The 15,719-nt window shown below is 41.3% G+C and overlaps 1 protein-coding gene across 3 annotated transcripts in view; it reads left to right on the top strand.

Moving 5' to 3' along the window:
* Positions 1-609: 609 nt before the first annotated feature.
* MED27 (mediator complex subunit 27) overlaps positions 610-15,719 on the top strand; it is a 219,403-nt gene continuing 204,293 nt past the window's right edge. For all 3 annotated transcript variants that reach the window (XM_054997908.1, XM_054997907.1, XM_054997909.1), the window contains exons 1-2: positions 610-886; positions 4,866-5,010. In XM_054997908.1, coding sequence (XP_054853883.1) covers positions 681-886; positions 4,866-5,010 — 351 coding nt within the window. In that variant the 5' untranslated portion in view covers positions 610-680. The remainder of the gene's footprint in view (positions 887-4,865; positions 5,011-15,719) is intronic.

The following is a 15,719-nucleotide window of genomic DNA, read 5'->3' as shown; positions in this document are numbered from 1 at the left end:
AGTATATTTCGGCTCCAAAGATGGTTGAGTCCCGGTTTGGTTGTTTTTGTTACTACAGACTAACACGGCCAACTTCTCTGGACTCCTGCCCTGAGCTCAGTAGGTGCCCCTGGGTAAACCACTCCTCTCAGCCCCAGCTGTATTGTGAGGATAGTAACAACACTAACTTGTTCACCTCTCTGGGTGGGACACCAATCTGTCTAGAAGAGCGGTATACTAGCACTGTTGTTGTTGTCTGAACTGAGGGGAAGCCGCTCCGTGCATAGTGTGCCACAACTCTCCTCAATGGCTCCTTTCACACAAGGAATTAAACGCAAACGCCTTCCTCAGGCGCCACTTCCTTCCCGCCTTTTTTCCTCATACGTCTCCCCTCGAGCCTTCTCTCCAAATAAGACACCCTTGTCCCTACGTACTACAACCCCCAGGCTGCTTTGCGGTAGAAGGCTTGCCCCGCTCTTCTCTGGCGTTCCCTCCCCATAGCTCCGTGCTCTGCACACTACATTTCCCGAGCTGCTTTGCAGCAAAAGCCCTTCAACGCGTTGGGGTCCCAGTCTTCGAGTGTACTACGTTTCCCAGGCTGCTTTGCGGCCGCCTCCTGGCAACCCCCGTCCGCGGCGGAGCGGCGTCGTTCGCCGGGTGCTCCGATTCCGAGGCGGCGGCGGGGGAGGGCCTGGGCCAAGATGGCGGAGGGGGTGCTGAGCGCCGGCATCAACCTGGAGGCCTTCGCCCAGGCCATCGCGGCCATCCAGGCGCTGCGCTCCAGCGTCACCCGCGTCTTCGACTGCCTGAAGGATGGCAAGCGCAACAAGGAGACGCTGGAGGGCCGCGAGAAGGGCTTCGTCTCCAGCTTCCAGGAGAGCCTCCACTCCGTCAGCCGGGACCTGGGGTGAGGAAACCCGCGCAGGGAGGGAGCGAGCGAGCGAGGGAGGCGGGCGGGCAGCGGAGGAGGGGGGGGTGTTTCTCTCTCACCCCCCCCCCTTATGTTGACGGCCTTTGGAGGGGAAATAAGGCAGTGGGAATGGAACCGCCATGGTCAGAGGCAGTAGAGCCACGCGTGGGCGGGGGGCAAAGGCGGCAGGGAGATTGCTGAATGGCACCGTCAGATAAATAGGAGCTCAGTGGTACTTGGCAGGCGAACACAGTTTTATTTCAGCATAGGCTTTTGTGGACCCAAACCCACTTCTTCACATGCAATGAGTGGTCCTTTCAAATAGGCAGACCATTTATATGTGTGTGTGTGTACACATACATATACAAACACACATATACACACACATGCACATATCTATCTAATCTATCTATTTTATTTATTCATGTCATTTATAGTCCACCTTTCTCACTGAGGCTCAAGGCAGATTCCACAGTGTGAGATTAGTACAGTCAATTTCAAGGGCATTTCTATACAGTGTCAAGGATATTTCCATAAACAATGCCATAGGGTAGATAAACACAAGTTTACAAAGACGTTGACAAGAATCCAATACTGAGTTGAAGAAGGAGGAGTGGCAAACACCCAAGAAGATAGAGTTCAAATTCAACAAGACCTGAATACTTGGGAGAAGTGGGTGGTTGTGAACAGGATGCAATTCAACATAGATAAGTGCACAGTATTACATCTGGGACACAAAAATGTGAAGCACAAATACAAGATGGGAGATACACTTCTGGGTGGCAGTGTACGCGAAAGAGATCTTGGAGTAAGAGTGGACTGTAAACTGAATATGAGCAGTTAGTGTGATGCGGTGGCAAAAAAGGCAAACTCAGTCTTGGGTTGTATCAAAAGGGCTATTGCATCAAAATCGTACAAGTCCCTCTCTGTACTGCTTTGGTCAGGCTGCACCTGGAGTACTGTGTGCAGTTCTGGAGGCCTCACTTCAAAAAGGATGTGGACAAAATTGAGAGGGTGCAGAAGAGAGTGATGAGCATGATCAAGGCTTTGGAGACTGAGTCCTACAAAGAAAGGCTGAGGGCTTTGGGAATATTTAGTTTGGAGAAGAGGAGGTTGAGGGGGGGACATGATTGCTCTCTTTAAATATTTGAAAGGCTGTCATTTGGAGGAGGGCAGGGAGCAGCAGAGGATAGGACCCGAAGCAACAGGCTTAAATTACATGCACAAAGGTACCGGCTGGATATTAGGAAAAACTTTTTCATGGTCAGAGTAGTTCAAAGGTGGAATCAGCTGCCTAGGGAGGTGGTGAGCTCCCCCTCACTGGCAGTTTTCTAGAAGAGGCTGGATGAATATTTGTCAGGGGTGCTTTAGGGTCATCCTGCATTGGGCAGGGGGTTGGAGTAGAAGGTCTGTATGGCCCCTTCCGTGATTCTGAAATGCTGAAACAGAACATAAGCAATTCTAGGGCTGATATTAGACAACATGAAGCACAGGTAGTGTATAGGAGTACATATTCAAAGCAACAGATAGAATGTTAGGCAACATAGTGTTGAAGTCCTTAACTCATTAGCAAAGCTTCTGAGACACCCTCCCTACAATACAAAAACCACATGAGGTATGGAACTGTAATGGTAGTGTGGACAAGTACACAGAGGACAAAAGTAACTAATGTCTAAAGTATGGAATCTCCATGTTCCGGGCAGTATATACATGAATGTCATGTACTGGGGATAACCAGGGTAGGACTTTTGCTGAATAGGGTGGTAGTATATTTTTGAGTGATGCATGCTGGGAACAGAAAGAAAGAGGTCTTTGCTTAAATGCTTCATGTTAAGAAGCACTGTGGTCAAATGCATAAAGGATATATTTGATCGGTGTCTGTTGGCTGTAGTTTAGTGCTGCTGTGGCAGCGTAGTGGTTAAGTGGTTGGGATGTGAATCATCACTGCTGGTTCAGATACCACTACTGCCATGAGCTCAGTGGGTAGCTTTGCATAAGACACTCATCTCAGCCCCAGTTGTATTGTGGGGCTTATAATAATGCTGACTTAGTTCACCACTCTAAGTGGAGCACTAATCTGTCTAGAAGAGTAGTATATGAGTGCACTATTGTTGTTGTTGTTAATAATACCTAGAAAAAAGTAGAATCTTGAACATTAGAGATAACTTCAAATTTTTATCACATATGCCTTAAGATTCAGTGTAGTGGGGAGTTTAGTTTTGCTTAATGGTTCTCCTATTTTTTTCATCACAACAATCTTGTGTGATAGCCTAGGCTGAGAGAGAGTGATGGCTCAAGATCACTCTGAGCCTCGTGGCAGCATGCAGATTTGAACATGAGTCTTTCCAGCCTTAGATTAACACTACATCACATTGGCCCTTAAGAAGAAAAGGCAAACCTCTGTATTTATAGGCAGTGTAGCTGTGAATATTATTTTTATGGATAAAAAGGCAGGGATTTTACTAAATGGGACTGCTGAATATTGGCAGGTGGCTGTTGGGAACAGGAAGTTGGAATTTTGGTATAGTTCTGCAAGGCACTTACTTTATTTTATTTTATAGGGCTTTGGGGGCAGCCTGCATCAGGGAAAGGTGTGGAATATCATCCAAGTGGGCCGTAAAATGTTCTAGATTGGTTTTAATATATTGTATGTTTTAATGTCTTTTTTATTCATTTGTTTTTAGGTTCTAAAGCTGCATGGGTGAAAGGCATGCATAAAAATATTTTAAATTAATAAATATTTTACAAACATAAACATACCTTGAATGTTTGGTGTAGTGGTTAAGAGTGTGGGACTCTAATGTGGAGAACTGGGTTTGATTCCCTACTCCTCTGCTTGAAGACAGCAGAGTGACCTTGGGTCAGTCACAGCTCTTCCAGAGCTCTCTCAGCCCCACCCACCTCACAGGGTGTTTGTTGATATGGGGATAATAACATACTTTGTAAACTGCTCTGAGTGGGTTTTAAGTCATCCTGAAGGGCGGTATAGAAATAGAATGTTATTATTTATATTATTATTATATTATTATTTACAGTTTGGGCTTAGGATTTTAACCTGGAAAATTTATGAGCAGCCATCTTTCAGTGGGATATGATAAATAGGATGATGGGGCTGCATAAGGGTACCTTGAAACAAACAATTCACTACCTTTGAATGGCCATTTCATTCCAAATTCTCTTAGTCATTAGTTCATAGATGTGTTAGTAATAGTAGTACCTTTCTCCTAGTAGATCCATGCTTGAGGAAGTCATGTCATGAGGAAATATTCCACAGTTGTTGTGTTTCCTTTGTTGCAAGTAAATATAATTTGTTCACAGACTGACAGTAAAGAGAATAGATATGTGAGAGCAGGTATAGTGTAGGGGGGTTAGTTAAAGTACTTGGACTGGATTCAAATAGCTGCTCAGCCTTGAAACTCACTGAATGGGCTTGGGCAAGTTATTAGCTCTTAGCTAAACCTTCTTGACTAGTTTGTTGTGAAGGAAAAAATGGGATAACTCCATACAAGTTGTTCTGAACCTTTGGAAAAAGGTTGAAATAACAATGTAGTATGTAAAAAAAACACACACCGAAAACTCATGGATATGAGACTATGTAGAGCATTTATAACCTACCTTTCTACCAGTGCTAGTACCTATTGCAAAACTAGATATAATCTGGTAATTGTTACAATTTGTAAACATAATAATAAAAACTATGAACATATGATTTGACTATTAAGGAACTGGAATTTTTTCTTAATTGCTGTCATTGTTTCCATATCTTGCACGTGTTTCCCAGTATATTTTCAGATGTTCTCTGCAGTCGTAAGAGCTGGAAACTGTTATTAAAATGAAACTTGTGATTGCAAGATGCTTTGGGGGGTGGGAATTGCTGGAAAATGGTAAAAGCATTTCTTTTTGTATCTTGGAGGGTTTAATAAAGTATGCTTTCTTTAAATAACATTGCTAAAGAGTGATATTTCTGTTCTTTTAGAGAACTGGAGCGTCTGAGCAATCTTGTCGGCAAGCCCTCTGAGAACCACCCTCTCCACAACAGTGGATTGTTGAGCCTTGATCCCGTGCAAGACAAAACTCCTCTCTACAGTCAGCTACTTCAGGCCTACAAATGGTCAAACAAGGTAAAAAAGAAATTAAGGAAACAATTGCTCATTGATAATCACAACTGTCGTTTCTGAAAAGTTTGAAGGTTTTAGCTCTGCCTAACGTGATGAGTGGTCCGAGGTTTAGGCTTCGGTGTCCTGCTTGGGTGGGTGCGCTGTTTCCCAAGAGGTGACTCATATGTCCTGCTGTGCTCTGTCAGCTGTGGTGCTGTCAGCTGCCTATCAAAGCCTGGAGAAGCAGCCCCGATAGCCCCCACTGTGCCGCTCTGCAGAGGAGACGGAACTGTGGCGTCTCTCTGTGAGTGGTCCTCCTTACTAAGGTGCTACTGGCAGAAGAGGGCAGGGAAGAAATTAAGCAGAAAGGGCTCCCTTGCGTCCCCTACAAACTCCTGTCCTCCGGGAGCCCCTAATATCCTATTTGTGGGTATTCAGAGGCTCTTCATCACTTACATGTGGTGAGGTGCTTTTTAAACCGTTGATAAGAGAACTGATGGAACCTTGGCAAATGTCATAGCTCACTGTTTCTCAACCAAAGTGGTTTTTAGAATAAATAAAATGCATGAATTATTTGAGTAAAAGATAAGCCTGCTAATTCAAAAAGGCTTGGCAGAAAGGGGTTTTTAATTGCTAGTATGATAAGCTGATTATTGTTGCATACTAGATAGGAAAACGTATTTTTGTAGGTGTGTATTTGTGCACAATAACTTGCTGGCTACTTGAAAATGACTTTATATTCAATTTAAATTTGTGATACTGGAGTGGGAGTTAGGGCTTTAAGTTGCTGAGTATTCAAACTTAATATATTTTTACTATTGCCTGCATGATGGCTCTTCTTGGAGACTCCTCTGCTCTAGTATGTGTTGTCTGATAGTTGTGTTAGTGGCTGGGGTGAACTGTATATGGTTACCTGAATGTCATGTTGCATGTTTTCTGTAAGCAAAGGATTCAGTCTCTTGATCTGTTCAGTGAGCGGCGGTGCTTCCTTGTGGCACGTGGTATTTGTCTGCTCATGCAAGAGCTGGGAGAACCAGGTGCTTGTCTTTGGTTCTTACTTTCTTAACCTTTTCCAAAATAGACATTCAAATGACAGAAGGAAACATATTTTTGAAATGAATCTAATACGACAGCTTATGTCATTAGGACAGCCCAGCTTAAGACAAAATGAGCTGTATATGTGACTTTCTATAGTCTGCTTTTTATCACAGATGAACACACTTACAGGGCATTGAAGAAATGCTCCCTTGAGTAATGGGGCTCCACTTTGTATGGTTTTGCATATCATTACATTTGAGGTGGTGGTCAGTCAGCTATCTCTAACCACTATGAACTGTTCCATGAGGTTAAAGATGCCCTTGTATGGGCAATAGCTGGCCTTTTTAATAACCTCTTGGTGTGATGTTGGGAAAAGCTGGGTCTTTTACTCCCCAGCCTTTGCAAGTTGGGGTGTCTGTGCATGTGTGGCATGCCATTCTCTCTTAATTTCAGAAGAGATGTAACCAGCCCTGTATGCTAACAGCTACAATTCACCTAATTTTGTCTTTTATAGCTGCAGGTTAGATTTGTGTTCAGTTTAAGCCAAATGTGGAGCTGGGTTGTCCCAGGTGTTTAGTTTAATTTCGTTGTTTCATGACAGCTAACAGGCTAGGGTTTGTTTTTTTTTGGTGATAATTGTTGAAATCTGACTAAATTAGATATTCTAATTAAATGAATGATCTCAATAGTAACCATTATTTAACTGATCAGTTGAACGGTCAGCTATTCAAATAGCTAACCCCACTTGCCAGAGAACCAAATGGACTGATTCAGAGATAATCTAAAACTGTTGTTGGTATTATCCATTACCAGCATTTACTTTTTGAGCTGGTTAGGTGGGAAGAGAGAAGGTGACTCTCAGAATACATAATTTCATATGTAGAATAACAAATGGTTGAGAATTAACTTGTCACATTTGGCAAAAGAGTGGGAGCTTTAAATTTAAGGTACTCGTATTAATGCCCAGTGAATTCCAGTTTTATGTGTGTTCTTTGCAGTTGCTGATACCAGTTTAAGAAAATGTGTGGTTTAAAGTACTTGTCTCTTCTTTTGGATTTCGGCATGGGCTTCATATGCGATCCTTGATTCTGTAGCACTTAATTGTTCAGTAAACGATCAGTGTTCAGTGATTGCTACCTTCAGAATTTTTCAGTCTTTTCATCCTCACTCTTTATCATGGTTGGTGCTGTTGATGTATGAATTGTCACAGCGTGAACAGGGGCTGGTCATTTGTAATTCTGCCAGAAAAAAAGCCTCTGCTGCCACGCTCTTACAGCCTGAGACGATGTACTGGCTGCTTTGATAATGCAGCGCTTTTCTCCTGCGCTGGCTGCATGTGCGTGCGCAGGCTGAATTTACCTGTTTATTCCTTTTCTCAACAGCTGTTTTGAACAAGAGTGTCTGCAATAAATAGGCCATTTTTGTCTGACTTCCTTTGTGGTAGATTATCAGTATTTAGCAGGGGAATCTTCAGTTGTGATGGTGAGTGGAAGTACCCTCTATAGTTAATTTTTAATTTTTGACCCCCTTGGTGGCTGGCTTGTTGTATTTTTGATGAGCTGAGGCAGGACATCTCCCTTTTCTCCTCAGTCTGGGTTGCTCGTGCATTAACTATGGCCCAACAGAACTTCCACAGGATAAAATGTAGGTCTAGATGGAATAAGGGATTTGTAAGGAGCAGGTGTCCACGAATGATTTAGTATCCAAGTTCGCTCAGTAGAAGGCCTGACATAGGCCTGACTTTGATTTGTATGTCCAAGGCAAAGTGTTCCAAATGCATTGAGAGTAAGGTTTTTTTCTTATGTAGCTCTGCATGGTCTCAGCTGTTATGTGCCCCAGACCCTTTCTGTCCTTAATACGTAAGTTAGCCAAAGAGAAGAATGAGAAGGGCCAGCTTGCAGGAAGTAAAAACTCCATGGTCTGATAAAACAATGTGTATTACACAACCATGCCAAAATAACTTTCAGTATGATGAGTTTGATCCAAGCAGCTTTTCTGTTGGTGAAAAGGGATGGATGGTACCCTTCGTCCACCAAAAATGCTGCGCTGGGATCATGGTATCTATATGGATAAAATTCTTGTAGGATGGTGCTTGTAATACAAAGCAGAATTGAGCAAGACAGAGTGAAAAACTCGCTGGATAGCTGGACTCTAGAAAATGATGGTATGAGTTTTTTCCTGCACAGTGCTGGTATCCAAATGAGAGCGAGAGAGCGAGAGAGAGATGGCATGTGAAATGGCTTGTAATTTCATGAGATAGTATTGGTAACGTTTACTTGCTCCTTTTTTAATATTTTTATTCTGCCATTGCTCCAGGGAGCTCAGGGCAACTGTTCAGTTCAATTCAACTTTATTGCATTGTCTCAAAGCCTTCGCTAACAATGTTAAAAGAAAACAAACAGTCCAATAATCACAATGCAAATTAACCCCCCCCCCCCAATTGATTAAAACAAACCACATAATATTTAAGATCTTGAACTTGGTGATAAAAATGTAAAAAACAGAATTAACAATAGCTTTCTTTTCCTAAAATGACACATTGGACCCAGTATAAGAAAATGACTAACATTCAGCCAGACTAAAAGACATAGGATTTTGACTGAATCTTTATAACTTGTAATGATTTCAAGTAAATGGGTGCCTGTGTCTTTAAATGCTTGGTGTGAGAGAGGTGAAGGGGTGGTGGTGAAAGAGAGGGATGAGTGAGTGAGATGACTGGTTGATGACTGAGAGGGTGGGCGGAGTGAAGGCAGTTTGGGACTGGGAGTGGAGAGCAAAAGTGTCAGTCAGAAGGAAGCAGGCTAGCTGTGTGCTGCCTGAGTATGTTGGAGTGTTTATGAGAGAAATAGAACCTGTGTGGAACCTGAACTGAGCATGTTTGTGAAAGGACACTCAGTCAGGGAGAGGGAGGCCAGCTGCGTGCTGCCGGAGCAGGTTTAATATTTCTGTGAATATAGAGTCAGAGGAAAGCAGGCAAGCTGTGTGCAGCCTGAGTAACTTTAAGCACGTCTGTGAGAAATAGTGAGTTAGAGAAAGAAGCCTTAGAAGAGATCTGTGTGAATGAGTTTAAATAAAGTAACTTTAAGAACCGAGAACTACGTTTATGAAACCGATAGGCTTCTTGAAAAAATAAAAGTTTATTTTGTTTTGTTAAATCCCAGTGTAGCTGTCATTGCTATATCCCATTCCTATCCTCAGGGCCACACAGAACCACGAAGGAGCCTGATGCTTAGGCACGTTAAAAAAGGGAAAACTTAAATAAAATATATTGGAATATAATATTCCTGGTGGCAACAATCTACCCAGAGGGTGTAAGGGAAAGATTAAAGGTAAAATCTACCCAAGAGAAGTAAGGGTCATAATAACATAACTGAATTTATACACTTTGCCCATTTTGCTAATGTTACCCATTTATTTCTATCAACCAATGGTGTTACAAGTTTGTTCTGGTCCAGTCTCCCTAATACAATATTCCTGAGATATCTTCCATGTTCTTCCTGCATCAGAAAACCACACGAGCTAAATCTTCAGCAGCCCTCTGGTCACAAGAACAGACATGGCTACATGGGATCTTATTGTAACAACCTCTTAATCTTGCCATCTGTAAAATATCTAAATGTGCCTTAGTAAATGCTTTTCTGTGTTCAAAATTTAGTAAATCAGTAAAGTAACAATGGGGGAGCAAAAAGCTGTCTATAATGAGAAGTTGTTTTCAAGGTTCCTAATGACATAGTATCTGCCTGAGTGCTTATATCCAACAATATCTATTTTAGTAGTTGTTTCTCACAGAGAAATCAAGCCTCTTTACACATTCTTCTGAAAATCCAAGTTTGGTCATTTTATTTTATATTTGGCTTTACCATAAGTTAGCTTTCATCTCCTCATAAACCAAGGTTAGAAAACTGGCACTTGGACAAAAATGAATTTTCAGCCAAAATTTAATAGTCACTTTATGAGCTAAAGGCAAAATTGGGAGCAAAGACAACTCAGATCTAACTATAATTGATGCTGTTGAATTAGGGACTGCTAATACCATATACACAAAATTATTTTGGATAATTTCTAATGGCCATAAAATTCCAAACCTCCAAATTGGGGCTCCATATAATAATTGTGATACTCCTTTTGTTCTGTAGATTTCTAATACTGGAGGCACCAAACAGCCTCTTTGTTCAGAGCAGCTGAACTGAAGGCTACCACCTGCGCACTGGAACCTTGCCCTTTCTTGCTGCTAAGATCTTGTGAAGATCACATAAATGAGACCTTGATGTCTATCATAAAATAGTCACTTACTCAGCATGCCTTCTCGGCCACTCAGAAGCAGTAATTCATCTGCTACTTTAAGAACCATACCTAGACTAAAATGATGTAGCCAGTTATTGCCCAGTCTCTAAATTGCTGTTTCTGGGCAAAGTGATTGAGAGCAGTAGCTGACCAACTCCAGGCCACCTTAGATAACTGTTGTGCTCTGAACCCTTTTCAGACTGTTTTCAAGGCATGTTATAGGACAGAGATGGCTCTGGTGGCTTCAGTTGATGACCTCTGCCAGAATATACACAAAGGCCATGCATCCTTATTGTTCCTCTTGGATCTTTCTACAGTCTTTGATACAATACACCATGCCATCCTGTTGAGGCATTTGGAGGTAGAAGTAGGTATTGGACGTGTGCATTGGACTGAGAGCCAGTTTGGTGTAGTGTTTAAGAGTGCAGGACTCTAATCTGGAGAACCGGGTTTGATTCCCCACTTCTCTGCTTGAAGCCAGCTAGTCACGGCTCTCTGGAGCTCTCTCAGCCCCACCCACCTCACAGGGTGTTTGTTGTGGGGATAATAGTAACTTACTTTGTAAACCGCTCTGAGTGGGTGTTAAGTCATCCTGAAGGGCGGTATATAAATCAGATGTTGTTATTGTTGTTGTTGTTATTAGTTTAAATTGTTCCTCATGGAACTAACCCAAAGGGTTGATGTTGGAGACCAGCTACCTTCAGTGTAAGAATTTATCTTGTGGGGTTCCACAAGGCGCAGTCTTATCCCCCGTGTTATTCAGCCACTCTGTAAAGACTTTAGGAGAAATCATTTGTAGCTATGGAATAGGATGCCATTACTATGCAGTTAATATTTAGCTCTGTATCTCACTATCCAAATCCCCAGGTGATGCAGTAGAAATTCTGAGTTGCTGGTTGGCAGCTGTGGTCAAATGGCTGAAAGAAAACCAATTTCAGTTTGTTTCAGACAAGACAAAAGTGATGCTGGTTGGGAAGGACATTGTACTTCTCACCTTTGATGGGGTTCAGTTGACCCTAGCTGACTCAGTTAAGAGCCCATGGGTTATACTGAATCCAGTACTGGTGCTAGAGAAGCAAGAAAATGCAATTGCAAAAAAGGTCTTCTCCCAACTCAGACTAGCCTGAAAGATGGCCCCCACCCTAGACATGGCTCATCTGGCTACCTGGATTCATGCTTCAGTAACCTCAAGACTGCCATTATGTACTCTACATAGGTCTTCCCTCAAAGTCAACTCAGAGACTCCAGCTGGGGCATAATGGCACAGCTTGATATACTATCAGGAGCTAGGTGGAGCATGCATATTACTTCCATTCTGCAATCACTCAATTAGCTACCCATCAGTTACCAAGCTCATTTCAAGGTGTTGGGTATGACATACAAAGCCCTTCATTGCCTTGGCCCATCATACCTGCAGAACTGCCTCTGTCTGTGCTCCACCATGGCAGCTTTGCTCATCTGAACAAGGCCTTTTTCAGGTATCAAAATTGATTGCTGCCCATACATGCACGTTCTCTGTAGTTGCCTTCACCTTATGGAATGACCTGCCTGATGAGGTTATGAGGGCTTACACTCTCCTGGTTTTCTGAAAACTGTGCAGGACTGAATTATCCAAGAGGGCTTTTTAACTCGGGTATTAGGGCTGTACTGCAAGAAATGGCTCGGGGGGGGGGGGGTTGCCTTGGTAGAGGGATGGGATCTATAGACTATTCAGCTGGGTACAGTCTGTTGATGTAGGTATGCTGTGTAGTTTCCATGTTGTTCAAGATATTATGTTTATTTACACTTTGTTTCAGCACTGTTTCATCTTTGTGTTTGGATTTACGATTGTTTTCAAGCTTCTGTAACTCATGCCCTATTATATTTTTTTATTGAAAGTCCTAGTTGCTGTTCATATTGACTTGCACTGTGTAATCTGCCTTGGGTCTCAGCGAGAAATATGGACTATAAATAAAAAATGAACAAACATGGGTGAGAGGAAGACTCACAGCAATCTTGTCGGGTAAATTCTCCTGAGAGAGAATGAAAGTTCTAAGGTCACTCTGTGAGGTTTGTATTTTTGCCATCTGATAATTTTTGCCATCTGATAAGTAGAGATAAGAATGACAGTAAAAACACTGACTTTCTTAGTTGGTAAAAACTCGATCAGAGATCTATCTGTAGTAGCAAATATCCCTCTTTTTAAGAGGGTTGATGTTCCTTTCTCTGCTATCTCTTCTTTCTTTACTACCTTCTGATTATAGATTTTCCCCAGGGTAACAAGTGGTGTTACAGTTGGGTAACAAAGATCTCATGGAGATTAAAGCAGATTTGATTAACCAAAATTTGAGAGGAAATACTTACACTGTAAAAAGAGAGAATCAAGCAATTTTCCCAAGAGAGCCTGACATTATATCAAAATGTTTTAAATCAGTATTCTTTGGGAGATAGCAAATGCACTAGGTGCTCTTTTATATGCCATTTGTTATGTCAAGATAATCACTCTTCCCCCTAAAGAAAAGATAGACAATGTGATTTTACATGTATCCAAAGCCGTAGTGGAAGGAAAGAAGGATACGTTTTTAAAAAGGGATCCTGACAAACTATTGTTGTTGTTATTACTGTTTGAAGAAATAAGACGGCCTTTATCTGTTTGCTTACTAAAACCAATTTTCGACTTAGAAAGAGAAGCTAATTTATCCCCAAGGGAATTAACTTTATCATATATTTTCTGGAGGGTTTCTGCTATTAAGAACACCTACAAAGCCTGAGTACCCAGAATATTAGATTGATCCTTTTTCTCCTTCCCCCTTTCCAAAGGACAAAATATCTTTGGTGAACCCTGATCAGCATCAAAAATAGAGTCTAAAGCAGACTTCACCTGCGTATGACATCCTCCTTGTCCCACAGCAGTTTCGTGCTCTGACCATTCATCTTGTAGGGTATGGAATCTATTTAAAATTTCAGCTCCAGAATTAAAGAAGGTGTCTAACTTGCTTTGTTTTGGGATGGGAAAATGTAACAGAGTTGAAAGGACAGCCTGTCTTCCTACCCATTTGAATCACCTATGACTGTGTGTGATGTAATCGGTGGGAAAAGTTAAATAGATAAATTAGTAGTTTTTAAAAAATTATTTAGTAAATTTAATATCATGATTTTAGTTAAAATGATAAAACGGTGGTAGATACTATGAGATTTAAAAGCACAAGATAGCAAAATATATAAACAGGTAATAAATAAGTAGCAAATAAAATAAGTGAGAATAAGAGCAATAAAATTTAGATTTGAGGCAGCTGATGAAGAAGCTGGCAAACCAACAAGCAGGATGGAACCCAGTGAGCTGGTGTCAGCCCCACAAATAGTTTATGAGTTGCTCCGGAGTATGCAAAATATGTTACTATGACCTAGCAATCTGCTCCCTAGCCTATTTTCCAAAAAAGCAATCTCACTTCAAACACCAAACAAAATAAGGTAGGGTAAAATAAAACAGCTCAAAGAAATCAGAACAGCTCCTCCTAAAGTGAGTTGGCTCTGATTAGGCACCAATTAAACAATAATAGTAATACGTAAACCAATGCACATACTGGCTGTTGTAGGTTTTCCGGGCTGTATCGCCGTGGTCTTGGCATTGTAGTTCCTGACGTTTCGCCTCTCTCCCATCAATCTCAAGTAGGAACCTGCTAATGCAAATGTCTTAACTCTTTCTGACCTGTGTTTCTTAGCTCTTGTATGGTTGATGTATGTAAGTGCTATATTAGGCATACGCAAGACTTTCAGTAAACATTATTTATTTGAATATTAGTCTCCTCTCTTTTGTGTGAATAATCTGGAAGACTGACTCTGGTATACATTGGTTAAGGATCCATGCTAGCTCTGGCCAAACTGCTTGCTAATTTCCCCTATAAAAGTGCAGTTCTGGTAACACAGTCACTTTCTCTCGGTACAATCTACCGCCAGCAGCTGTGGCTGGCATCTTCAGAGGTGTAGCACCAAAAGACAGAGATCTCTCAGTGACACTGAGAGATCTCTGTCTTTTGGTGCTAGATCTCTGTCTTTTGGTGCTACACCTCTGAAGATGCCAGCCACAGCTGCTGGCGAAACGTCAGGAACTACAATGCCAAGACCACGGCAATACAGCCCGGAAAACCCACAACAACCATTGTTCTCCGGCCGTGAAAGCCTTCGACAATACATCAATACACATACTGTTAATTAATCTACTAGGAAAGCAGAAGTCAAAGCGAAAGCAAAATAAGAACAAAGTCTCCTTCCAACGTCCTAACAAACCTTTGATTTTTTAAAATATATATTTTATTTCCTCTACCGCTCCCTCTCTGTCCTCATATAGATAAGTGTGCGGGGTAGGGGACTGGGGCTAAGTCTACGTAGCTACATATCTACATTGAAATGATAAAAGCTACAAAACACAAAGAAAAGCTGCAAAAGATAGGAAGAGAGAAAGAGAGAAAAAGGAGGTTGAAAAGCCTCTAGAAGTTAAACTGGGAAGCCTCTGAGCAGAGTACAGGTACGAGCATCCTGTGCTGTCAAACGAGAACCGCTGGAGAGAAATATTCCCACACAGTCCCGGAAGGAAGGAATATCCGCATATCTGGATATTGAAAACATTAAATTCTTTAGTAATATATTAAGCACACTATAGCATATTGTCACCCATGTTACTACATTTAATCAAACATCTTGAAAATGTTGTGTATGTCTACATTATACATAGGAATAGTCATTATCTCACGCTGTAGATTGTCTTGTGAAAATTTTTTCATAATGCACAAAAAACAGGGAGAAAGGTGTATAAACATATGGCTTTTGGTCTGTGTTATTTAAACACTAAATAGGTTTGTGTAATATGAGTAAAGTGGGCTAATTGCTTGTCATAGAGCATATGGGAATGTGAAATATGTGGTTTTTTTCAAACAGGTTTTTGTAAAAGATTGAGAAAATGGAGTTAATTTCTGCAGAAGTGCTAACCTCCTTCCTATGTTCTGTGTGCATTCTAATTTAATAAACATTAGTTAACAGATAAACAGGGCAATGTCATTTTTTACTCGAAATTTTTATTAAGACAGTGCTTGTATTTAGAGTTACTTGGAGCCAGCAGGTAACTTTTATTGTTGGCTGGACTTGTGTTTTCAGAAAAGTGCTTCTTGAAGAAACATCTGTTTCTGAAGTAAACATCAGTTTACTTTGATGCAAAGTAGATTTTCCGAACTTTTTATAAAAAGCATGCAGTGGTGTTATGTTACATCAGGCTTAATGCTGATTAAATTACATTCATGTGGAGGTTTTTCTTCGGAACCGTTTTGGTGTCTAACTTTTACGGTGGTGGAATGGGTTTAAAAAGTCAGCTGTTTTGTAATTGAATGATTGAATATCAGTCACAGCATTTATTAGAATGGAATAATCAGGGAGTCTGT

The sequence above is a fragment of the Eublepharis macularius genome, chromosome 14 (genome assembly GCF_028583425.1).
Source record: "Eublepharis macularius isolate TG4126 chromosome 14, MPM_Emac_v1.0, whole genome shotgun sequence".
NCBI lineage: Eukaryota > Metazoa > Chordata > Lepidosauria > Squamata > Eublepharidae > Eublepharis > Eublepharis macularius.
The sequence above is the reverse complement of the archived record's forward strand: the minus strand, read 5'-3'. Positions and strand labels throughout refer to the sequence as shown.